The sequence below is a fragment of the Kryptolebias marmoratus genome, linkage group LG17, assembly GCF_001649575.2.
Source record: "Kryptolebias marmoratus isolate JLee-2015 linkage group LG17, ASM164957v2, whole genome shotgun sequence".
Taxonomy (NCBI): Eukaryota; Metazoa; Chordata; class Actinopteri; order Cyprinodontiformes; family Rivulidae; genus Kryptolebias; species Kryptolebias marmoratus.
Genome location: NC_051446.1, coordinates 3,057,756 through 3,084,211, shown reverse-complemented (window position 1 = coordinate 3,084,211; position 26,456 = coordinate 3,057,756). Strand labels below are relative to the sequence as shown.

At 39.5% G+C, this 26,456-nt stretch overlaps 1 protein-coding gene across 16 annotated transcripts in view; it reads left to right on the top strand.

Annotated features, from left to right (window-relative positions):
- ptprz1a (protein tyrosine phosphatase receptor type Z1a) overlaps positions 1–26,456 on the top strand; it is a 197,760-nt gene that overhangs the window by 7,519 nt on the left and 163,785 nt on the right. For all 16 annotated transcript variants that reach the window (XR_005234290.1, XR_005234291.1, XM_037980715.1 and 13 more), the window contains exon 2: positions 24,285–24,347. Coding sequence is in view for 14 of the 16 variants with exons in the window: in XM_037980715.1 (XP_037836643.1) it covers positions 24,285–24,347 (63 nt within the window). In the remaining 2 variants the exon portion in view is untranslated. The remainder of the gene's footprint in view (positions 1–24,284; positions 24,348–26,456) is intronic.

The window sequence follows — 26,456 nt, the reverse complement described above, 5'->3', positions numbered from 1 at the left end:
CAGGTGATGGGACACCAGGTGATGGGACACCAGGTGATGGGACACTGGCTGATAGGACAATGGCTGATAGGAGACCAGGTGATTGGACACTGGCTGATGGGACACCAGGTGATGGGACACATGGTGATGGGACATTGGCTGATGGGACACCGGCTGATGGGACACCAGGTGATGGGACACCGGCTGATGGGACACCAGGTGTTGGGACACCAGGTGATGGGACAAATATGTATAGATCTTCAACATCTTCAATGGAAAGAGGAGCCAAACAGAGGAGGTTCCAGCCCCAGGAACCAGTAACCCGTCCGGCAGCCACCATTCCACTGGGACAGCTGCGTTCCCCTCGCTCCAATCTCAACGTGGAAAAAATAGTGTCGATTCCGTTCAGAGACCAGTTGACCAAATTCATAGTTCCTTTTGTTATTCGGATGATAGGTAGAAGAAAGGCTTGAAAAAAAATGCTTGCAAAGCAGGAAGGGAGGGACGGGTTCGGGAGAAAGAGCAGAAGCGTCCGACTCCTCTGAAGGCCAAACAGGAAAAAAAAAAAAAATATAGTCTTTGTGTTGGCTAATGTCAGTTAACTGTGGCAGCTATCTTGAATTGGATTGACTTCAAAAGTTTCAGTTGGAGATTTACATCCAATGATTACTTCCCGAGAGTTTAATTAAAAACCATCCAGTGGTTCATGAGCTACTTTGCTAACACAATCTAACAATTTCGCTTAAGTTTTATTGGTCAAGATCTCTTAGAATGAGTAGCACTTAGTATTTGTTGTGACTGACTCTCAGCTACCCCCCACACCACATTTGTAAAATTGACAAATTTATATGTGCTTTTGTTTTAGGTCAGTTGACTGTGAAGGCCATTTTTAATTAAACTGACTCCAAATGTGACCCATTCTGGCAAAATGAGTCTTACTGAGAGATTTCTTATCAGAGTTGGTATTTTCAAATTCAAAAAGGTTCAAAATGATGGTTTGTTTAAATTTGGCAATGTATCACTTAGCTAGCAACAAGCAAGTTTTGTTAACAGGAGTATCAGTTTAAAAAGACTATTTTTATTGGTCTTGAATGATGTTGTCGGGAACTTGAGACCCCTATTTCAAAAAGGGAATCCCCGAGCTTCATAATGTCTTATTATATTATTTGAAGGAATTTCCCAGGGGTTTGGCAGCTGGCAGAGAAAAACCGTCTATTTCAAAGGAAAGTAATAGTATTAGAAATTAGAATTAAGTCTTATTTCTGAAGATATACCTGTTAGAAAACTTTGTTTTAAAGGTAGATTAGGAAGAAATGCTATTTTAGTTACTGGTATTGGCTAGATGGTGTCTCTATGGATGTGTTTTTTCACTAATCTCATTTATGGCAAAAATCAATATTTCCACTTTCCTGCACTGCTGCCTGTGTGCATTACAACTTTTTTTGCCAGGATGTGTAATTGAGTGTTTTGCCAGAGTGTAATTGTTATCAACCCTCAAATAATTATAATAAAATGATCATAATTATTTTGCGGATACGCTTCAACGCTGATCTAAAAAGTGTTTTGAAGCCAACACCAGTTGAAAGAAAATCATAAACTGTACTTACTGTTGAATTAAAAAAAACACAAAAAAAACCAAAACTGTTCAACCCTTTATGATGATAACATTTTTTTTCCAGTTTTCCCTTGCCCGGACGCGGGTCACTGAGGCCCCACTTTGGAGCCAGGCCCGGAGGTGGGGCACGCTGGCAAGTGCCTAGTGGCTGGGCTTTTGCCCATGGAGCCCGGCCGGGCACAGCCGAAGAGGTCACATGGGTCCCCCTTCCCATGGGTTCACCACCTATGGGAGGGGCCAAAGGGGTCGGGTGCAATGTGGGATGAGTGGTGGCCGAAGGTGGGGCCCAAAGGGGTCTGATCCTCAGCTACAGAAGCTGGCTCTCGGGACGTGGAATGTCACCTCTCTGGTGGGGAAGGAGCCTGAGCTACTGTGTGAGGTTGAGAGGTTCCGGCTAGAAATAGTCGGGCTCACCTCAACGCACGGCTCTGGCTCTGGAACCAGTCTCCTTGAGAGGGGTTGGACACTCTTTCACTCTGGAGTTGCCCATGGTGAGAGGTGCCAAGCAGAAGTGGGCATACTTGTTGCCCCCTGTCTTGGTGCCTGTACGTTGGGGTTTACCCCGGTGAACGAGAGGGTAGCCTCCCTCCGCCTACGTGTGTGGGGATGGGTCCTGACTGTTGTTTGCGATTATGCGCTGAACAGCAGTTCAAATTACCCACCCTTTTTGGAGTCCTTTGAGGGGTTACTGGAGATTGACTCTCCGGGGGACTCCCTTGATCTGCTGGGGGACTTCAACGCTCACGTGGGCAATGACAGTGAGACCTGGAGGGGTGTGGTTGGGAGGAACGGCCACCCTGATCTGAACCCAAGTTGTGTTCTGTTGTTGGACTTCTGTGCTCATCATGGATTGTCCATAACGATCACCATGTTCAGGCATAAGGGTGTCCATATGTGCTCTTGGCACCAGGACACCCTAGGTCGCAGTTCAATGATCGACTTTGTTGTTGTTTCATCTGATCTGCGGCCGCATGTCTTGGACACTCGGGTAAAGAGAGGGGCGGAGCTGTTAACTAACCACTACCTGGTGGTGAGTTGGTTCTGATGGTGGGGGAGGATGCCGGTCAGACCTGGCAGGCCCAAACGTATTGTGAGGGTCTGTTGGGAACGTCTGGCAGAGTCTCCTGTTAGGCGGAGCTTTAACTCCAACCTCCGGGAGAACTTTGAACATGTTCCAGGAGAGTTAGGGGACATTGAGCCCGAGTGGACCATGTTCTGTGCCTCCATTGTTGAGGCGGCTTATCGGAGCTGTGGCTGCAATGTAGTTGGTGCCTGTCGCAGCGGCAACCCTCGAACCCGCTGGTGGACACTGGCGGTGAGGGACGCTGTTAGGCTGAAGGAGGAGTCCTATTGGACCTTCTTGGCCTGTGGGACTCCAGAAGCAGCTGACAGGTACCGGCAGTCCAAGCGGCATGGGGCTCGGATGGTCGCTGAGGCAAAAACTCAGGCATGGGAGGAGTTTGGAGAGGCCACGGAGAAAGGCTGTATGGCTTTGAGGCGATTCTGGTCCACCATACGGGGTCTCGGGAGGGGAAAGCAGTGCAGCACCAACACTGTTTATAGTTGGGGTGGTGTGCTGCTGACCTCGACTCTGGATGTCGTGGGTCGGTGGGCGGAATACTTCAAAGACCTCCTCTATCCCACTGGCACGTCTTCCATTGAGGAGGCAGAGCCTGGGGACTTTGAGTTGGGCACTCCAGTCTCTGGTGCTGAGGTCACCAAGGTGGTTTAAAAGCTCCTCGGTGGCAATGCTCCAGGGGTGGATGAGATTCGCCCGGAGTACCATAAGGCTCTGGATGTTGAAGGGTTGTGTTGGCTAACGTAACTCTGCAATATTGAGTGCACATCGGGGGCAGTTCCCCTGGATTGGCAGACCGGGGTGTTGGTCCCCTTATTCAAAAAGGGGGATGTGAGAGTGTGTTCCAACTATAGAGGGATCACACCCTTAAGCCACCCTGGTAAGGTCTATTCGAGGGTTCTGGACAGGAGGGTCCATCGGATAGTCGAACCTCAGATTCAGGAAGAGCAGTGTGGTATTTGTCCTGGTCATGGAACACTGGACCAGCTCTATACCCTCAGCAGGGTTCTTGAAGGTGCATGGGAGTTCGCCCAACCAGTCTACATGTGTTTTGTGTACTTGGAGAAGGCGTTCGACCGTGTCCCTTGATGAAACCTGTGGGGGGTACTCCGGGAATATGGGGTACCAGGCCCTTTGATACGGGCTGTTAGGTCCCTATATGACCGGTGTCAGAGCATGGTTTGCGTTGCCGGCAGTAAGTTGGATTCGTTTCCAGAGGAAATTGGACTCCGCCAAGGTTGCTCTTTGTCACTGATTCCGAGCTGAGTCAAAAGGGGAAGCTCTCGATTTACCGATCGATCTACGTTCCTATCCTCATCTATGGTCACGAGCTTTGTGTAGTGACCGAAACAACGAGATAGCGAAATGAGATTTCTCTGCAGGGTGTCTTGGCTCTCCCTTAGAGATAGGATGAGAAGCTTGGTCATCCAGGAGGGACTCAGAGTAGAGCCACTGCTTCTCCACGTAGAGAGGAGCCAGTTGAGGTGGCTTGGGCATTTAATTAGGATGCCTCATGGACGCCTCCCTGGTGAGGTGTTCTGGGCATGTCCAACCGGGAGGAGGCCCAAAGGAAGACCCAGGACTCGCTGGAGGGACTATGTTCTTCGGCTGGCCTGGGAACACCTTGGGATTCCCCCAGAGTAGCTGGCCCAAGTGGCTGGGGAGAGCCCTGCTTAGGCTGCTACCCCCGCGACCCAACTCTGGAGAAGCGGAAGAAGATGGATGGATGGATGACAAAAAACTTATTTATATATATAACATTAAAGAAACTACTTGGGTGTTTTTGGCGTTTTCCGTCACCCCTCTGATGTGTGACGTCCACAGAGCCGCTGAGGTTCACAAGCATTCATCAATTCATCAGTGAGTGGATGACTTTCCGTACAACATGACCCAGTGTGTTGGAATTAACTGTTCGAATTGGCTACAAAATACCACTAGAGTTTAATTTTTTGGCTTCCAGAAAGAAAAAAAACCATCATCAGATTTGAATCCATAAGCTCTGATGTGAGAATTACTATCAGCACTCGGGTTAGGGCTTTTTCAAAGGGGAGCCACCGCAAATTTCGACCCTTGTTAATGTGGTGGACTGGCCTCACACCAGAAAAACAGCACCTCTTGCCAACTGTTTTAAATTTTAAAAGAAAGACAATTAGAGAGGAGGACATCATCACAGAGAAGGAGGCAAGAAACAGGAACTTTTACTTCAAACATGATGTGAATGTGCTCCTTTATTCTGGTATGAACTGCAGAAAAAGGCTGATAGCCTGAGATCAGTTTGTGATTCAGAGCAGTTTGTTATTGATAAAAAAAATATAGACAATCCATGTGTGATTAAACAAATATCATAGTCTGAAACTGCTATTGATTAGTTTACTCTGTTATGAGAGTTCCTAAATGCTACTCTCAAGCATGCTCACGTTTTGAATAAGTTAGCAACATAAGCTCTCACTCCTGCTGTCTTTATGTTAACTTGCAGTGTTGTGTACTGATGTCATGACAATGATCTGGGGGTAATCAGTTCTCACCATTCTAAGTTCCCAACTCGGTCATTATAGGCATTGTTTTGTTGGCCATGACGGTCCTCGTAATAATCAGAATCAGAATTTGAAGCGTTTTCATCTGATTATGGCGATCCAGCCGTCAATTCAGGTTCATACTGGTATGGATGTATATCCATTACTCCCGGGAAGTCTTCAGCATTTCTCCAAATTCAAAAAAGGCTTGTTCTTCCATTTCCACTAGTAAACAACCAGACCGTAGAGATGTTCTTGGTTCTCCAGCTCTGTTTTAGGGGCGGGCCGAGGCAGACCACACGTCATGAACCCAGAATGGAACTCTGCCCCACAATTAACCCTCTTCAGAAATTATTGATTAAAATGCTAAAAACAAGTTATTTAAGTTTTAAGTCAGAAAAATGTGTCCCTGGAATGTTGTGTGAATGTGTTTGCCTATATAACATTTATAAAATGTCAATATTTTGACATTTGATTTCAGTTCACCTTTAAAATAAATAAATGCAGAAGTTTGTTAAAGAAAGCTTCCCCACTATTGAACAGCTGGTATGATCAACAACCTAGTCAGGTAGTACTAAAGACAATTCCTTATCCCACAAGGTGAAATCTCACAGGTAGCAAACATCTAAATGACCACTACATGTTTGCTGGATCTCCTTGGGGACATGCCACTCGCAGAAACGATGACTTAGTTGTCATAAGAGGAATAATACTCCAGAAATCGCTGTTGCATTCACCTTTAGCCTGAATGTTCAACTGGTAAATGAAATGTTTTCAAATATTCAAACCAAGTGGCCATAGTTTCCCCTTTTGAAACCCTTTTAAACAAAACTCATTGCAGACACAGATGCAAGATCACTTGTTTTTTGGGCAGGTGTCATGCTGAACATAGCATACCTACCTGGAAAACAAAGCTGCCAAGTCCATTTATTAAAAACAACTTTGGGCTTATTCTTCTGGTAATTAGCTTGAAAATACTAATAGTCTCTGGTTGCAATTTTGATTGGCTCGTACTTGTTGCCTTCATTGTTTGAATTGGTTAGTTTGTTTGGTCATTCCATAGGCTGTAAAACATCTAGGTCTCTAACTGGTTCTCCAACATAGTTCTTACATTGCTGCTGTATGTTCAAATATTAATTTTCTAACACATTTAGTTGTGAGTAGTTATTTCATGCTTTAAAAAAGGTCATGTGATACCATGATTGTGTGCAGGGAAGTAGTTGGAACTTACAGATTCACATCCATACTTCACAGACTCTGGTTCCAAAAATACAACATGTCAGCTCTCATAAACCAGGTCCTGCTGGCTTCAATTCGCAACAGCGAGAGAAGGGGTCTAATATTTACAGACTATCAGTCACTCTGCAAAACTAAACTATTGTGCTTCTTCTCCTTCTCAAATGCAGACATTATCAAAACACATTGCTGCCTGCATATTGAGTATCTGGCTTTAAAATGCAGACCTTTCCCCCATGAATGGAAAAGTACCAGGGAGGTGAATGGTGACAAGACATGAACAAAAAAAGACAACCAAACCAAACAAGACCAACAAGAAACCCCAAACAAAGAACAAAACACACCACATTCATGACAGATGAGAGTATTCTGTGTTACTGCAGCATAGTCTGGTTCTTCAGCAGCACTGCTGAAAAAAGAGGAGACCTAACCCACATCATAAAGACAGCACAGTGGATTGTTGCTGCAGAACTTCCCATCTTGGACTAATTCTATGCAAGCCAGCTAAGGAGAAAGGCCAGCAACATTGCTGGAGACACCACCCATCCAGGACACAAACTGTTTGTCCCCCTTCCATCAGGAAGATTCCAGACTGTAAAACCACAAACCAGCAGATTGTGGCACAGCTTCCCCAGAGCTGTTGCCTCCATCACCCCTCATACCCGAAATCCCCAGCCACCAACTACCTCAATAGGACGTTCCCGGAGTGACATGGAAACATACATAGACGTGTCTATATATCTTGTGTATATATTTCCTACTGTCTTAATGTGACAGTTTTTTGTTTAGAATATCAATTGAACTGTTGTTAACTGTTGCTGCTGCGATTTTGCTGTTATCTGACGTATTTTAGTGCTTTTATTCTGCATTGCTGCTGACTATTGTTGTATTTGAACAATAAAAATAAAGCCTTTTAATCCTTTAATTCTTTAAACCATCTAAATAAAAGTAAAACTGCCAAACTAAAATGATTTGTGGCACCAGTTTTGCATGATGTAAAAATAAGAAAAAGTTAAATAACAAATAAATAACAGTGTTCCATAAAAGGGTTTTGCGTGAAATGCTAAATAAATTAATAGATCTTTATAAATCTATATAAACCATACTTGATTGTAAGGCCACAGAGGTGTTGGTGGGCAGGCTGCTTCTTTTGGACTAGTTTTTGTTTCTTGTTGCTCTTGGTCTGGAGACATCCATCCATTTTCTTTACCCACTTCTCCATTTTGGGTCGTGGTGCTGGTGCCTATCCCCAGCAGTCATGGAGAGGTCGCAAGTCCATCACAGGGCCACATAGAGACTAACGAGACAAACAACCATTCACACTCTCACCTAGGGACAATTTTAGACACTTGTTTTTTAGTCTGTGGAAGGAAACTGGAGTACCCGGAATAAACCCACGTGTGCATACAAACTTTCGCCAGAAAGGCCCCAGGTCGGGAAGCGATCCTGCAACCTTCTTGCTGGGAGGCAACAGCTCTAACCACTACGCCACCGGTCTGGAGACACTGCTGGAAAAAGACTTAATTTGCAGGCATAGTCCAACAAAATATTAGTGTGTAATCTTTTTTTCTAGTGGCAACTTTTTTTTGGCCAGGCAGTGTATAAGCACAATAAGAAAAAGACCAAGATTGTGAATACAGGCACAAAAACCAAATCCTTGTAGAGTCACGATAAAGTGAAACTTTTACTTTGTGTCAAAGTAAATTAGAAGACTGCAAAAAGTGCAGTACAATATTGACTGGGAGTTGTCAGTCCAAATATAAGGACATAATGGATGCTTTTCAGGCCCAGTATCCAACAAGGGATGTCTGAGTGGAAGGATTTTCCTTAAGATAGTCAAGGCCTAAATTCTGTTTGCTTTAGTATTGTTCAATAAAGTGATAAAAAGCTTTTTGGACTCAGATTATTTAAAGTAATAGTAAGGGAATTTTGCTCCTCTCTTTTTAAGCCAAGGTTATTGTTCATCAACCTTTATTGAAGTGATACAGGAGACAAATGGTTTGCTGTGGTTGAGAATTTTGCATATGCAGAACAAATGCTAGCATTTAATCTGTTATTGTGGTTGTTGTAACGTATGTCAGACTTGGAGTCAGGTTACAGGTGAGCTATGACATTATAACTTTTAAAAGGTTGTGTTTTGGCTGTCTACATGAAATTGCAAGAGAGGTATTTCAAGATGTAGCAAATGGGCAGGATAACCTTGAGGTTAAATTTACCATTTATCAGATATCAGCAACTGAAGAATGAATTTTTTCAACATAGGGAACTCTTTATCATAATATTTACAATGACTAAGGAGGAAATATAATTTTGTCTTTAAGTTTTTATTACAAAATAAACTAAATTAAAACAAATAGAATCAACAATAAACAATTAAGACAATACAACTAAAGGCCTTGGGGTGAGCAAAAAGGCTTTCTTTCATTTTGTCCAAAGACTCTTTCACCCTTAACTGAGCTTGTAAACAATCTGTGAATGACTGGTTAGAGGTCCACAAGTGTATACATGTGTCCTAAAACAAGATTCACTCAAGTCAGAATGACCTTCAAAGAGAACAGTTACTGAAAGATGACAGTGGGTCAGAGGTCATGAGAAAGGGGTGTTTCTTTATGCTACAAAGACTTTTTCACTCTTGAACCTGTTTTGGAAAAGTACTGTTTAGAGGCTCTAAAACACATTTACAAAAACAGTTTCTGTGTGGATGGGGCCTAAGAGTCATACCCATCAACTACCCCAAACACTACACAAACACTATATTTTTTTTTGCCTGAAACTTTACCATTAACTGTTGTTTGTCTGCTAGCAAAATATCTCATGAACCATGAACCAGTGGAAGATTTCAAGGAATCTTACAAAGAATTTATTGGCTGTACTTTTTTAACGAAGATACTTTTGGAATTTACTCAATTCAAAACGGCTACCACAGCCAATAAACTTTAACCAACACAAAACAGCTATAACTCAGCCTGAGAGTCATTTACAACACAAACTCTGAGTGCTAATAGTCCATACAAAATGTCACAATATCTGGTGAGACTGTGCAAAACATTTTTTAAGTTTGACCAAAACAGTTATAATGCTGTAATTTTTCAAAAGTCAGGCAATGTGCAGTCTGTCAAGGAATGCTAAACCTTTTTAAGTTATTGCTCATTAGCATGTTTTCTTCCAGGTTTTTTTTTTTACTTTTCTTTGCTCAGCACCTAATCTCTGTGTCTCTGTTGATCTTCTTTTTACTATTATGCATTTCCCCCTTTCACAGCCACATGCCTTCATCTGTCCACTGTCCTCAATCTTTACTTTCTCCCATTAAGTTTTTGTAAATTCCTCTTCTTTCTAGTGATTTGTCTCCTTTCTCTTTCCTGGGTGGATGAGGGATGAAGAGGGTGTTGTGGGGTTGCTTTTGATTAGCCAGCCATCTTGTCACTGCTGGTGTTCGCCTGGCATTCTGCCAGTGCCGTCACCCACCATTCTCCTCCACCTTTTCTCCCATGATCACTGCTGTTAAGAACCCTGTAATGGATGATGGGGCGGATCTGGGTGGCCTACAGTGCTTCTGAAAGTAGAACCACTCACACCAGGGCCCATTGCCACGGAAACAAGAGGAGCCCCTGTAGAGTAGCTGGTGGAGAGCCATTTGATTTGGCCTCCACTTGTTAACTGCTTGTGAGTGTGTGGTCTCTCTTCGATCCTGGATGTCTTTGTATCTCAACCAGCTGAATGTGAAAACCTAAAAATGAAGCTATGCACTAAAAGACCATCAATAAAAGGGCTGTATGGAGGACATGGACTGGACAAAGTCCTTATTAGTAAAAGGGCCAGTGTGCTTCTTTTTACCCAATCCACTTACTGCTTGTGGAGATCTAAGCAGGTGAGTGTGGAGACAGTTAGGCAGATGTTAGTGTCCATAAAAGGTCTTAATGGGGGCCTTGGGGAGGCTTTTCAGTATTTACAAAACATTTACATTTACTCTGATTCTCATGTCTAGATCACATTCTACTGAAGTGAAGAATCAACTTAAAATCCTCTATCACAAACATTACAAGCTTGCAGTAGCAAAGGGGTCATGCTGTTCCCTACCATTTCAAGACTCCTGAGAGTATAAAGCACAAAAAAGAGGCTAATTCAACATAGAAATTGTTAAATACCTGTTTTTGCTCCAATTTAAAAGAATGGACCAGTAAGCCCCAAAAAACACAATACTGATCTTTAAATTAGATAGCTGAGTAATAGTTTGTTCATCACCAGGCACCAACAAGCAGGGTGATAATGTTTTTGTCCCTATCTGTGAGCATGTGTCTGTGTTTGTCTGTTACAAAAGAAAAAAAACTCATGAACCACTGGATTTATTTTAATGAAACTTGCAGAAGGTACAACATCTACAACTTTTTAACATTTTGTGTCAACCTCTTTTAATATACTGTCACGGTCAATTGATCTTAAAAAGCACAGAAATTACCCTTTCGGTTTTACAGATATTGACCTTAACCAGGGTTATTCAGTTACAGTTACAAGTGCTATATATGAAAAATTCTGGAGGTTTGGGGACTACAGGCAATAAATAATGCCCACTGATAAAAAGTAAAGGTGCATGAGCATGTTTTTGCCCTTGTTTGTATATGTGTCTCTGTCGATTAGAAAATTTTCTCATGAACCACTAGACAGTGTCCCTTGGAGAAAGTAATAATTGGATGTACATCTACCATTGATTAACTTTTGGAGACAATCCAATTTAAGTTGCCCTCTCTAGGCGTCTCAGATTAGAAAACACAAAAATGTCTTTATGTCAGTCAATTTTACAGGTATTGTGTTGATATTTTGTGTAGTTGTAGCTGAAAATCACTCACAACCCATTTTCTGAGCATTGTACATTGCACCTCTTTTAAAACTTTGATATTAACTGTTGGAGTCAAATCTATTAAAACAAATCAGTTAGTAATTCTGTCAGCTTTGTGGAGGTTAAAGACATTTTCAAAAAGGTCATATTTGGCTTCATTACTGCTTGTTAAATAGGCCTGACCTAATCTTTGGAGTGGCTGTAGCTGAGAATCATTCACAACGCATATTCCAAGTACCACTAATCTGAAAGATCTTTGTTTAAACTTTAGAATTAGCTGTTCGTCAACTCTGTTCGTGTTAACAAAATATCTAAACTATTTTAATGAAACTTTCTGAAAGTAATCATTGGATGTACATTTAAAACTGAGGCAATCTAGTTCAAGATGGTCACCACAGCTAATCAACCTTAGCCAGCTCAAATAGTTATAACAGTTTTAGAGATATTGAGCAAAAATCTTTTTTTTCAGTAGCTGAGAGTCAGTCACAACATATACTCAGCATGACATCTAACAATATCTTATGAGATTGTTCATATTATTTTTAAGGTTTTAAAATGGCTACAACCTTGTCATTTCTTAACATAAGATGATCTCAGTCTAAAACTAGTATGAAATGTGCCAGGCCTATAACTTATAAATTGAATAGGCAATTGATCTTGTAGAATATGTTTAGTTTTTACTATTTTAATGTTTTACTATTACTATTACTACTTTTTACTATTGTTCTGGCATCAAGTTAACTGCGAAAAACTAGTGTTATAAAAATGGCTAGACTGCCTTTCTTTTTTTTTTGTTTTACGTATTTCTTAAATTATGTTAGTAAGTGTTGATGACACTCCTGATGCTGAGGTAATTTTTACAACAGTAGTTTAAGATTCAATTAGAAGTTAGCAGTATTTTCTACATATAAATACTTTGTGAAAATAATGCTAAATAGCAAAAACGTCCAGCTTTTTTAACATAATGATGGTGCTTTTCTCTGTAAATGTGTTTCCTTTTTACATTTGCTGTCAGATGTTTACATTCGATTATTGTGAGCATAAATGAGTATTTTAATGATTTAAATAAATTTGGGGCTTTTAATGATTTTTTTGAGTCATTTGGATTCCCAAAGTAGAATATTATACAATAACTTCAGAGCTTTTTAATAACAAGAACTAGGTGACCAAGTTTTAAATTACTATGCATTTTTTCTAATCCACAGGGTCAGTTATACATATACAAATATAAACATACAGTACATCCTACCAATTTTTGGTCTAGTATTTATTAGCAAGTTGTACTTTGACCACACGTGTTTTGTATTCATCATTAAGCTTCTTCTCTTCTTGGAAAAATCTGTAGAATTTATTTCAATTGATTGGTTTTCTGGTACAAAGTCAGCTTTTAAGAATACTCCACAAATTTACTATGAATCACAGTGTGGCTCGTGCTGTGTGTCTTGTTCTACTTTAGGTGAGAACTCTGTCAGTCTAATCAGAAATGACAAGCACAAACTTTTTTTTTGGGTGTTTTGCATCATTTTTTGATTCCTGATCACTGGAGAGACATGGCTGTAAATGTCAGCAAGAGCGGCAACCATGTTAATGCTTACTGGCATAAGCAACTTCCAAGAAAGAGAGTCAAACAAACAGGTGTCTTCGTTCTGCTGAGACAGAGGATCCATTACTCTTCACTGTCCAGTATGATTCTTTCAAATGTCTGAATCCCTGGTCAACAATCAAGTCAGGCCTAACTGAGACATGGCTGACGAGCAACACTAGACAAAGGTTTTCTCCTGCCATGCTTTATTCTGCTTTGAGTCGTGCAATTGCTACAGGACTTGCAAGAAAGACAGAAGGAAATGTTTGCTTTCACACTGACCAGTGCTGGGCCTCCAACTCAACTATCCTTTTGTTGCATTAAAAGGATAGTCCATTTCAATAATTTAAGCAATAAATACATGTCCCTACTGGAGGAGAAAATACACTTGAATTCAGACTTGGTTCTCCTGACAATAAGGGTGTTTGGCTGGGTTTAAAACAGATTACAGCTATAGGCCTACCACTTTTTGGTTTTAGATCTAGCACACATATAGACTTTAATGATAACCTTCTGCTACCTCACAAACTGAATTAATTTTATGGCATATACACTTGTGTATCTACAAACCAACTTCATCAAAGATAACTATATCTCAGATCCAGGGTTGGCTGATAGTCTAAAATGTTCGGATTGGCCGTCATCTGTCCAATAAATGACAATTGGCAATATATTTCCACAGGTTTATTTTAAGTTTTTATTGTTATTTATTTTTATTTTTTTGGGGGGCAGGATAGGCATTGCCCATTTGTCTTACTGTCAGGATTTGTGTTTTTCCAGTCTTTCTTTGTGTTCTTTTCAAGTTTTTCTGTTGTTCATGTTTTGTTTATGGTTGTCTGTGTTGGTCCCTCGTGCCTGTGTTTATGTATCATCTACTTCTCCCCAGTTTATCATCTGTTTACCTGCCACGCCCATCTCCACCTGCAAATAATTATGATCACTCACCTGTGCCCACTTACCTCATTATCTTCTGTGCTTATAACCCGGTCACTTTCTCCACTACTCCGCTGGATCATTATTCTTTGTTCTTGGTTCCTTGCTTGTAGTCCTTCGTTCATGTTTTGTCGCTCCATGCTCCGTCTGTTTTACGTTCTGTATTTGGTTCTAGTTTTTGCTGCCACGCCAGCCTTTTTGTTTTTGTTTATCTTTATTTAATAAATTAGTTTTTTTTTAAATGAGCCTGCTCTCTGGGTTCGCCTCCGTTGCCACCACCGATCCTGACACTTACAACTGAGGAAGTAGGCTAGTTGTGGTCAAAAAAAGAATACAAATTCACTGATTTAAAGTTACTTTGATTTTAAAACAAGGAGTTATTCCAAACCTTTTACAAGAAATATGCCAGATATGCGCTAATATTAGGAGCTCCAGACAGCTTTATTGCACTGAAAATGGACATGTGGTTAACTTCTGATATGATGTTCTTATTGTCACAGTACATGATATTTTTGAAACTTGAAACTTGCAGGAAAAATGTCCTGAAACAGTTTATTTCAATAATGACTGGCCTTGGTGGACCTTGGAGCTGCAAAAGCACACACCCAGGAAAGCTCATTGAGAAAAGGTGGCAGATCTTGGTTTTGAGGTTTCACCACAGACTAATATTGAAAGTTTGATTATAAATATTAACTGGCTATGGCTTCAAATAACCCTAATGCAGCAGTAAATAATGACAGTATAAAAGAAAAAGCAAGCATTTAATGCTGCTGTATCAAGCTCTTGGAAATCAATTGGTCTTGACCAGGTCTCTGCAGCCACTGTCAAATGGTTTAAACTGCCCTCAGTTTTCAGACTTTTTTTAACTGGTCTTTTATGTATGTATGCTTTAAATCTGACAATATCCTCCCAGTACTTAAAAATATATCTTTTAGCCGTATCATTGTTTAGAGAGCAGTGGCTTTAACTTCTGTCATTATGAAAGTGTTTGAGTGACTTGTAGAACAGATTTGTTGAGGATACTGTTTCCCTTTGTATCCATAATATCTTATAACATCTAGAGTGGAAAGCCACAGGTATTGTGCATTGATTTTAGCTCTGCCTTTAATAACACCATTCTTGTGAAGCTTTAAACTCATTTGGTTGAGTCTAAAGAAGTCCTTGTGACTTTTTACCTAACAGGAATCCGGAGGTAAAGGTGAACACATTCCTGCATAAGTCTATGTCCACCAGCATTGGGGCCCCTAGGTGTGTGTTCTGTTCCTTCTCCTGTACTCTTTTCATTCTAATGATTGTGTCTTTCACTATGATTAAGTCAGGATTTTTAAATTTGCAGATGAACATACTGTAGTTGGTTAGATTGAATGCAATGATGAAACGTCTTACAGAGCCGACGTATTCCCTCTGTTAAAGTGGTGTACAAATAACAAGTTCAGTCGCAAGATTTCCGAAACGAAGATGGTTGTTCATTTCCACAAGAAAAACAAATGTGCTCTAACCACTGACAGTCATGGACCAGTGGGTAGACAGTAGACAGTTTCAAGTAAGTGGGTACCACCATTTCTTTTTATTTTGAATAGGGGGTAGAAGTCAGTCTAATTTTGGAAAATATATAAACATTCACCAACTGTTCTTTCTAAGGCAGTTTAGAAAGTTTGTGTTGGGATGCTGCACATTGACAGAAATTTTATAGACAGTTCTGCTTTCTTTATTACAGGATGGTTTTGGCTATTGCTTAGCCACAGCCAAGTCATCAATACATATAAAAGCTATTGTCTCCAGGACCCGATGGCTGCTCTGCAGAATTTTATAAAGAATTCTGGACACTGCTGTCCCCACCTTCCAATGGGTGGTCACAGAAATTCAGCAAACCTCGATACTCTCTCCAAATATGAATTGTTATAACATAAATCTTATCCTCAAGCCGGATAAGGATCCCACACATCCATCCAGCTACCACTCAATATCACTTATAAACGCAGATCTTAAAATTATTTGTAAGACGTTGGCCACATTTTATACATCCTGACCAGACTTGATTTGTTAAAAATCATTATGCTGTAAATAATACAAGAAGACTCATCAATCTAATAGATTATTTCTAACATATAAAATAAATCTTTAGATGCAAGAAGGCTTTTGACAAGGTTAACTGAAAATTTCTATTTGCCACTTTAAATAAATTTGGATTTGGACATAAATTTTTGTCATGGATCAGATTATTATATAGCTCACCCAATGCTTGTGTGACAACAAATGACTGGATTTCGCAAAGCTTCAAACTTGAAAGAGGCACCAGGCAGGGTTGTCCTCTCTCCCCCTCACTGTTTGCCATATTTATTGAACCACTGGCAGCTGCAATTCATCAATGTAAAACTATTTCTGGAATTCAAACAGCTAATAGTGTCCACAAAATTTATTTATACACAGATGATGTGTTGCTGTTTCTGGAGAATGCAAACCCCTCTCTTACAGAGACAATAACCTTAATAAATAAATTCTCAACAATTTCAGACTACTCTATTAACTGAAACAAATCAAAAGGCCCTTCCCATCTCCTCTAATATCCATCTCTCCCCAACCATTTCTTTACAGATCGGAAACATCAGGAACATAGGCATCAATATTTCTAACAGGCTGAATGAGCTAACACAGTTAAATTATGTTCCATTACTCAAATAATAGAAAGCAATCTTACACGGTGGAGAACCCTCCCTCTCTCACTCATGGGACAGGGGTCTGCTGTTAAAATGATGGTTCTCCCTAAAATAAATTCTATCTTCCATCACAGACTTGGTTTAAAAGTTTAGATTATATGATGTCAAAATTTTTATGGATATCAAAACCCCTCATGGATCAATTTAAAAACATTACAAAAGGCATTGTCCTTTTTTAGCACAAAGACAACCGTAAAACAAACCACCAAAAATTAAGCTTACACAGAGCCTCTGTCAGTTGTCCAATTCCTAATTTTACGGGTTGTAACTATAATTATTTCAGTGATTTTTCCCAGTCAAACAGCTTTGCATAACACTGCACCACACTCCTTGACACAATTACTAATCACACTGAGAAAATAAAATCAACAAGACATGCAATATTTGAGAGTACATTTAAAAAAAAAATGAAGCCTACCTTTTTTAAAGAGAATCTCACTCCAACAACTTTTCTGTGTTGCAAAAAGATTAGTAACCACCTTGTTAAAGATTTGTTAGCTACACTTGCTGTTAGCCAGACATTTCACTGAAACCAGGTCACAGAAAAACTTTGGTTTTGCCTTTTCTGAATGTCCTTTGGTTTATCCGCCCCCAGCCTCGTCATTTCCGGTTTTCCACTCTAAGACATTAAGGAAAATGGGCGAGAAATTAAATAATCCACTTCTTTTATGTTTATCTTGCTTGCTATCGTAACTACTCAGTCCACATTAAACCACACCCCGTACACTCACGCTCGAGGCACGTTATCGTACATCCACCCTTATTGACTAAAGCGTGAGAACTAGGGCTGTGCCTGGGCTGAACTAAATTAGCCCAAATGAGCAGCAAATTGAGGGGGTGGGACAAGACAGCTGTCAATCATTCTGTACCACGAAAGACATTAAATGAACAGAGCTGTTAGCCCTTTGGAAAGACTCTGGGGTTTTCTTGAGACTGTTTGGCACCAGTTTTATTGTAAATTGTACAAAACGTGATGCAATATTTTGAATTTGTGTTTATTAGGTATTTTAACACTTACATTGTAAACACCAGGGAGTGCTTAGCTTTACTAGTCCACTGATACCAGCCGTCCCTGTATGTATATGTGCAGTGATTGTGAAGAAGCCATATGGTTCAGGCGGTCCACAGATTACTCTGAATCTTAGCAGTTGGTTTATACATACCACCCCCACCCTGCTTAGAGCCTTGTCTCTTTGGCATCAAGAGCAGAAGGGCAAGGATTTTGGAAGTTGACTGGGGGAGACAGAGGGGAGGGGTGTTACACATTCTGGCGTCGGTAACCAGTTCTCACCCCCAAAAGCTTGTGGATCCTAGGGCTTGGCTAATCCTCTTATTCAGCGTCCGGCTGGAGGCTCTGACGCTTCCAGATTTGAGTGCAGAATATGTTACTCTCCTCTGAATGGACACACTCACACTGTTGTGGTCTTTTCTCTTCATACAGACACTGTGTTAGAGTTCTCTATAAGCTCTATACTACACATTTACTCTTTCTAGTAAAAGATAAGCTAGCACACCACACACTGTCTTCTGGCACCCTTTTATCCCTTTTTCCGGCTTTCTGTTCAACCTGAATATATTGTTTTTGCTCCCTTTTAGTTATTTATTGTTTGGGGAAAAATATTATTTTCAGTGATGATCTCAGGAATTTTTGGAAACAGGTAAAAATATACATGAGGCAACAAAATCTTGGCTTGCTTAACCAGTCACTTGAAGATATTAGATGCATTTTACAGAAACAAAACATATTTTGTACAACTGGATAGGCTATTATTGTGAATATTGAAAATCTTTCTCTATCCCTCCCTGATGCACCTTTTTTAAATTATGGGTCTTTTACTCTAAATAAATGAAAGAAAAACTGAGAAAAAAAAAAGCTTTTCAGCAAAACCAGTGTGCTGGTGCAGTCTGATTTCAGAAATACCTAATTTCTGATTTTCAGATCAAATACAGTCCCATACTAATGATATGCTTTGTTTTTCAAATTTACATATTAATGTCAACATGAGTAAACAAGATATTTAATATCTTGTGTCACCAAATATGCAATTTAGTCAAATGAACCCAATATTTGACAATCAAGAAACTGTGCAAGCAGCTTTTAAGGCTGTAATGGAATGGATTGGTTTCCAAATGCCCACATCCTCAAAAAAATGTTATTGATTGCAAGACACTGTAAACAAATATTGAACAGACTTTTAAAAACCCATTTATACCCAGGCTCCTTGAAAGCAACAATGCTAAAAAGGGGAAAATGCTTAAGTCCAATAAAGTAGAATTATCTTATGGCCTCAAAATTTTGCTCTTAAAGTTTCTGTGCATCCACACAAGTTTGCCATTCTGATATGTAACTTGCATAATAAAAAATATCATGCCAGTAAAACACTGACATAACTATTGTTGCCCCCTGCCGTTTAAGGCAAAGCAATAATGTTTTTGAGTGACCTTGTGTGTGTTTGTCTGTACTATAAGCAAAATGGATTTGATTGAAACTTTCAGAAACTAATCAATAGATGTACATTTACAACTGATTAACTAAAAGGAGTTAGGATGATACAAGTTGGCCGCCACAGCCAGCTGACCTCAGAAAACAGAAAACAACTGTAAGGCAGTCTATTTTAGATATTGAGCTAAATTTTGGTGTCGTGTCCTGAGAGTTATTCACAACCTATTCTCCAAATGCTAACAGATCATGCTAGATCTTTCCAATTTATTGTAAGGATTGTGCATACTGTTATAGTTAAGTTTTGACTATAATAGCTATAACTATAGCTACGCTGCATTAGTTTAAAAAGCTGACATGAAAGGGGGCAGTTAATATGCATTCCTTCAAGGAATGCTAGGCCTTTAATTAAATTAATTGGTTCCTCAATTCTTATTTTTTATATATTTTTGAGCTTTTATGCTTAAACCTTAAAAATAATTTTATGCACAACCTAGGCTATATCTTGAGATATACTCACAATCAGAGTATGTTTTGGGGATGACATTCAGTTACTGCCACATTAAATGATTGTAAAGTGCCATTTCTGTGTTGGCTAAAGTGTATTAGCTGTTGTAGCCATCTTGACTAGATGAGTCCAAAAGTCAATCAGTTGTTGATGTATGTCCTGACATGACTCGGGGAGAAGGAGGCAAACCCAGAGTGCAGACTCATTCTGGTGAGAAGCTTATTTATTTTAAAACTAAAGATAAACAAAAGCAAAAAGCTGACGAGGCAGCAAAACTAAACGTAACAAAATCCAAGCATGACAAGACATGAAGCAATGATGAAAACAACAGAGATTCAAGAACAATGAACCAGCAGCGTGTGTAAGAGATGACCGGGTTTTTAAAACACAGGAGGTGATTAGGAAAGTGGGCACAGGTGGAATGATTACCAGAACTCGGGGCAGGTGTGAGTGGGCGTGGTAGGTAGACAAATGAATGACAGAGGAGGAGTGGATAGTGACAGCAAGCAAGAACAAAAACTAAACTGAACAATAACTCAAACAGAAACAAGATAGTAGAAACAATAAACTGAAAAGCAAAATCTCAAATCCCGCCATGTCCAATGAAGATTTTCTGAAAGTTTCATTAAAATCTGTCCAGGGGTTCATAAGATATTTACCTAACAAACATGGTTGACACCAACAGTTAATGCTAATGCTTTAGGCCAAGATGTGTAGTACATATGTGTATGTGAATGATTCAGCTTCAACCCAAACATTTTTTTAAACTGACAAATTGACTGAATTATTGGTTTTTGTTGTGTGTTTTAAGGTCAATTGACTGAAGCAGGCACTTTGTCTAAAGAAAGAAGAAGCAAAGATGATCCATTTTTAAGCTGCCTATGACTGTTCATAAATCTCTAATGGAGCTGGCCACATCATCGATGTGAGCTTTAAGAGATGAAGACAGCATCGTGGAACCCATAATGATTTTGAGCAGAACTCAGCTGCGTTGACGTTAAGTACTACACATTAAATATGTGATGGATGTCTCCATCATGTCATTTAAAAAAAAAAAAACAACACAAATTTACGTAGTTGGGCAATTCTCTTCATGTTTAACCTAAATTTTAAACTAAATGCATATTTTTTGCATGTCATGATCAATTTCCTCAGTAATAAATCTGTTTATTGTTGTTTAGGTTTCTAAATCCTGCAGTCAGGTTGGTGCACAGAATCTGTCATCACATCTTTGAGCCACAAAGTTGACTTACTTTTATACATATTGACTGTTACGGCTCTGTTACTACCTCACTTGGCGGCACAAAGGAGCATCAATGGTGGGTTGGCTTTAAGCTTGCATGCTGCCTTGGTCTATTCAGAAATCATACTTAGACAACCAGAAGGTGTCCTAAGTCCCAGGACACCTTCTGTGAAACTGTCTTGTCACTACAACTCTATAAAATTTGTATTGGTCCAATGTCAAAATGTAGCATTGAAATTATTGAAAAAGTTCATGTCCTGCCTCACGTTCAGTTCATAGAAAGGTTTTTAACTCCAGAATTTTGTGTTCATTACCTCTGTTGTTAGTTGGTTTGTTTATCTGTTCTGCAAATTACCTAAAACCTAATGAACAAATTTTGTTAAAATTTTTAGGAAATGTTGGGTTGTCAAAAAAGATGATTGATTACATTTTGGTGGGGCTCGGGATCACAATCCAAATTGGACTGCTTTTTAATGACACTATGGCCGAGGTTTGAACTCTGACTTCTTCTAGTTAATCTTGGATGAAGAAATATGAGAGGAGACTTCTCAAGTTTTTTATCACTCACCACCAAGGAAAGCATCAATAGTATTTTTGCCCTTATCTGTGTGTTTTTTCTGTAGCATTCTCAAAGTATCTTATGAACCACTTGACAAATTTTAATGAACTGTGAACTTACCAACCCGCCAAAAAACAATAGAAGTAGTAGTAGAAGAACAATCCAAGATCCATTAATACATGAAACAAAACAAAAAACAGGTGCTGAAACTTCTATCAGCCTTAGGGGTAATTCACTTTTAGAGCTTTAAATAAGCAACATTTCAACCTAACAAGGTATCGTTCCTAACTCTAACTTTAATTACTATAGGCTAATAAAACCAAAATATTGCTGTTAATTTTTGTTTGTCTAAATTTACAAATGGCACCCCATATTAGATTTACCACTGTCAAAATGTTATCTTCCTCTGCTTCTTGTATTTGTTTCATTGTATTACAATCTTTCCCCCCTTAGGCATTTTCCACATGGTCAATAGTATTAGTCTGAATTTTATTTGGAGCAGGAGACCACCATAGCTGTGCCATTAACTTCCAAGTCTCTTGTAGTACTATTTTATCTCAAAAACCTTTTGTGATATGTAGTTTGTCGAAATTTGATGATTTCTTACCTGGCCTGGCAACAAGCTAGTTTTCTTGATGAGCGTGCTGGTTAAAAAAAACAAAAAAACAATGTCACTGGGAATTCCAGCCATATATTTAAAAAGGTAAATAACAATTACATTGAACTTTAAATGGAAAGATCGGATCCCAATAATGTAAGAACCAAGCAACATTACCTTTTAATGATATGTGGGCTAGGAAAGTCTCAAAAGGTTTTGGCCTTAGCCTTTAAAGTAATCATAGAAAAACTAGGTAGGATAATGTATCTATTTATAGAAGAAAGGTATTGGTTTTCCAGTTTTCTGTTTGACGAAAGGTCTTGTCAGTCTGCCAGATGGCATGCCAGGTGTTTTCTTTGTAGTCATTTTCACAAAAGGTTTTCAGTCCATTTCACGTGTCAGGTCTGTAAGTGAAACCTGCTTTGACGTATTCATGTCAGACAATTCTTGCTTGTTTGTCAATACAATGAGGAGATGAAAAAGAAAAACTCAAAAAGCTAATGCTCTGAGCTGCTCACTGTTCACAGTCATGCAAAGAAAACATGACTGATATTTGTTATTAAAAAAAAAAAACAAACCTTTAGGTGTAAGTGGAACTTAAGTGTTAAGTGAGTAAAAAAATGTAATCATTTTCAGTTAACATTTTCTTTCCATGCTACAGTGTGTGAAAAGTATTCACCCCCTTGGATGTTTTATGCTGTTATACATCAGTCATGGTAAATATAAATGGGCCTTTTTTCTTTTTTTTTTCCAAAAAAGTTTTTAAAAATTCAATGTTGAAGTGAAATTGAATTTTCTAAATAGCAATCGTAACCTGCTGGAGTTGATGGATGCACCTGTGCCTCCAAATCACATGACCAATTTTAATAGCTCTCGCAGGAAAGATCCTCCCTCTCTGAGACTCTGCTTTAATTTGTTTCAAAAGCCCAGACTTCAAGTTTTACACCAGTTTTTAAATTGTCTCGATAGGCCAAGGAAAATCAGAGTTATGCTAAATAATTTACGACACTTCTAAATTTTGAAAATTGTCATATTTGAATTGCGTTAGAGTGAGAGCCGGCTGCGAAGCTGGAGAGTCTCCAGCAGAAAACACCCCCATCCTCTGTCCGATCTCACCTCCTACACCCCTCTTCAATCTGATGGAAGCTCAAAGTTATCTGTCAAACACCAAAAAATCTACACCAGTGTTTCTTAACCTTTTTTGAGCCAGTGCCCTCCTATCTTTTATCCAGGCCTCTTACGCCCCCCACTTTTTTTTTTCTCTAAGTCAGATGGTCAAACAAGTATTATTTAATAGCTTTGAATGAATTACACATCTTGCTAATGCACTTTTTTAATATAAATAACATTTTTAAATGAATCACTCGGTATTAAGTGGCTGTAGCTACACTTCCAGTTCATATTGGACCGACCTGTCTCCTTCCTGTCTGTCCTGATTCCATCTTTTTTTTCTCTCCATCCTCACAGCTGAATAACACAAACTTTGTGTTAAAAAAATACAGCAGCCAAACCACATATAAAAAAACATGAAATCTTTCCAATAACACAGAAAAAAGTCAGTAGATTTGTCGTTAATCACTTAAAAAAATGGCCAGACGGATCTGAAAACTCGTTAAATATAGCGACAAAGTCGCTAAGCTGGCCCCTATTGTGCTGCAGCCTGTGCGGAAAACATTGCGCTGCACATTGGTTCCTGTTCAAAAACAGGGCGTGCGTGTGTATTTTTTTACTGTGAGAAATACAAAAAGTGGCGTGTGAGCGTTTGCGCTTTACAAAATGCGTGTCTCACGGTCAATGCGTGAAACTTGAGAGCCCTACTTTTATTCATAGACTAATTAAAGATTGTGACTTATGTTAACACTTTAAAGTTCACAACAACACGAATAAAGCTGCAGAGAAAAGAAGCAGCGGTGTTAGCCGACATCGATCCGGTGTTACACCAGCTGATGCAGCTGCTGTGATCCACTTGTCAAGCCGTAAGTCTGTGGTTTTAGAATATTTTATGTATTATTGTTGGTTTGTGTTCATATGCTTTGGCAACGCTGTCCCACAGTCATGTCAACAAAGCATCTTGTCCAGAAAGGAGTTAATGTGCGTCTGGATGCTGGAAACTTTCAGGGAAAGTCCGACAACAGAATATTGCTTTTGTAAATTTTTAACCACTGCGATAACAATGCGCTCACGGTGTATCCTTCAGAGAAATTAACCCATGTAAGAGCAAGAAATAATTCCAAGGGAAATACCACTAAAGAGAGCGTTCTTTTCTCAGAGTTAACAAAGTAACTGCCATGTGGGACAAATTATAGACGATATTCTGATGTCCTGTTCTCGACTCTTAGGATTCACCATGTCCAGGATGAGTGAAAATGTACACCAGCAATATAAAATAAATAAACTAGCCAAAGAGTACTTAGTGATTATTTGCTCTTTTTTTCCTCTTCTTTTGCAGCTGAAGGATATACATACAGAAATCAGCGCAGGTTCACAGAAGACATTGACTGGTCGTATGCAGGTAAGAATTATTTGAATAATATCAGATGACAAAATTGAGGTGTTAAATGCTTTTCAGAGCACAATAAATTCTTTGGGGTGTTCCGAGGAATCTACATAATATATGCTAAGTAATCAGTCAACAGTTTAGCTACCTTTGCATTTGATGGCAACTTTTTCTGATTCACGAAGAAGTAAAAACCAAACATGAATGTATTCCATCTTTCCTGCGGTTATGTTTTATAATGCATTTCCTATACATAAAAAGAAACAACATTGCATGGGAATTTCAAAAAGTCCCAAAGTGGACAATGTCAATTCTTTTCATTCCTGTTACTTGAATCACCCACTGGGGTCAATCAAATTTGCTTTTGAATAAACCTTCCTACCAACATCAATATTCTAGCAGTAAGAGTCAAGTGTACCTCAAGTAAAAAGATAAGTAATTAAATTTTTTAGCATTCCTTGAAATAAGATCATCTAATGAGAAGAAATGACCAAGCTGTAGCCATTTTGGTCAAATCTTGAAAATAATGTTATGTGCAATCAGGGGTAGGCAACCCTGGTTCTTGAGTGCCACTATCCTGCATGTTTTACTGCTTTCCCTGCTCCAACACACCTGATTCAGTGGTTAAATTACCTCTTAATGTTCTGCAGAAGCCTGTTAATCACCCATTGATCCAAATCAGGTGTGTTGGAGCAGAGAAACAAGTAAAACATGCAGGATAGTGGCACTTGAGGACCAGGGTTGCCTACCCCTGTGTGCAATTGTGCAGTATCGCAAGATCTCACACAATTTGTTAGCACTTGAAGTATGTGACATGAATGTCTTGCAGCATATAAAACATCCAATTTTAGCTCAATTTATCTACAATTGACTGACTCCTGAAACTTTTCTCCATCCACTCCATCCTGCCTGAACTCTCTTCTTCACCTGTTTACTACACTGCCTATTTTCCTGGACAGTCGACCCTGTCCTTGAAGTCCTGCACCTTTGTGACCTCTGCTCCTTGTAGTCTCATTGTTCCACCTGCCTCCCTTTCATTCACACACAGGTACTCTGTCTTGCTACGGCCGACATTCATCCCTCGTCTTTCAAGTGTATACCTCCACCTCTCCTAGTTCTCTTCCACCTGTTCCACAGATCACAATGTCATCTGCAAACATCATAGCCCATGGGGATTCCTGCCTGACCTAAATTTATTTTCTACATTGCAAATATTTGCACATTGTACTTTTGAAACCTTTTCAAAGGTTTAAAATTCAATCGCCATGGAAGTCACGATGTTAAATCTAGATTGAATGCTAAATAAAGATTTTCAAGGAAAAGTAATTGAAAAAAAGATGCAAATTATGCCTGCACAAATAATTATGGCAAGCTTGCTAAATGCACTTTTGGCAATATTTTCTAAACAAAAATTCACACTGCCTTGTACATTACAAAAGGTACAAGGTATGCCTGTGAAAATGTTTTTTTGCTAGCTAGCAAAAAACATTTAGCCATGTATTCAAAACAACATGAAACGAGAACGAGATAGCCTTTAAAAGCAGCCCTAACACTCCATACTCCTGCAGCAAACCCCACTTAATGCCTCAGTGAACACTATTACAAGTCTTCTCCAAATCTACAAAACACATGTAGACTGGAGATTCAAACTCTCACGACCCCCTGAACAACCCTGCAAAGGTAAAGATCTGGTCCACTGCTCCACGAATAGGATGAAAGCCTCACTGCTTTTCGTCAGTCCAAGATTTGATAATCGGTCAGTGCTTCCCGTCCAACACCCTCGAGTAAAGCTTCCTGGAGAAGCTGAGAAGTGTGATCTCTCAATAGCTAGACCACACTCATTGGTCTTTCTTTTCAAAAACAGGTGTTGTTCATGTCCTCCATGCAACATTGAAGGTAGAGAAAAGTGCCAACTCAGGTCCTCATGTCCTCTACCAAAAGCCCCCGGTGTATATACACCGGGGGCTTTTGGTAGAGGACATGAGGACCTGAGTTGGCACTTTTCTCTACCTTCAATGTTGCATGGAGGACATGAACAACACCTGTTTTTGAAAAGAAAGACCAATGAGTGTGGTCTAGCTATTGAGAGATCACACTTCTCAGCTTCTCCAGGAAGCTTTACTC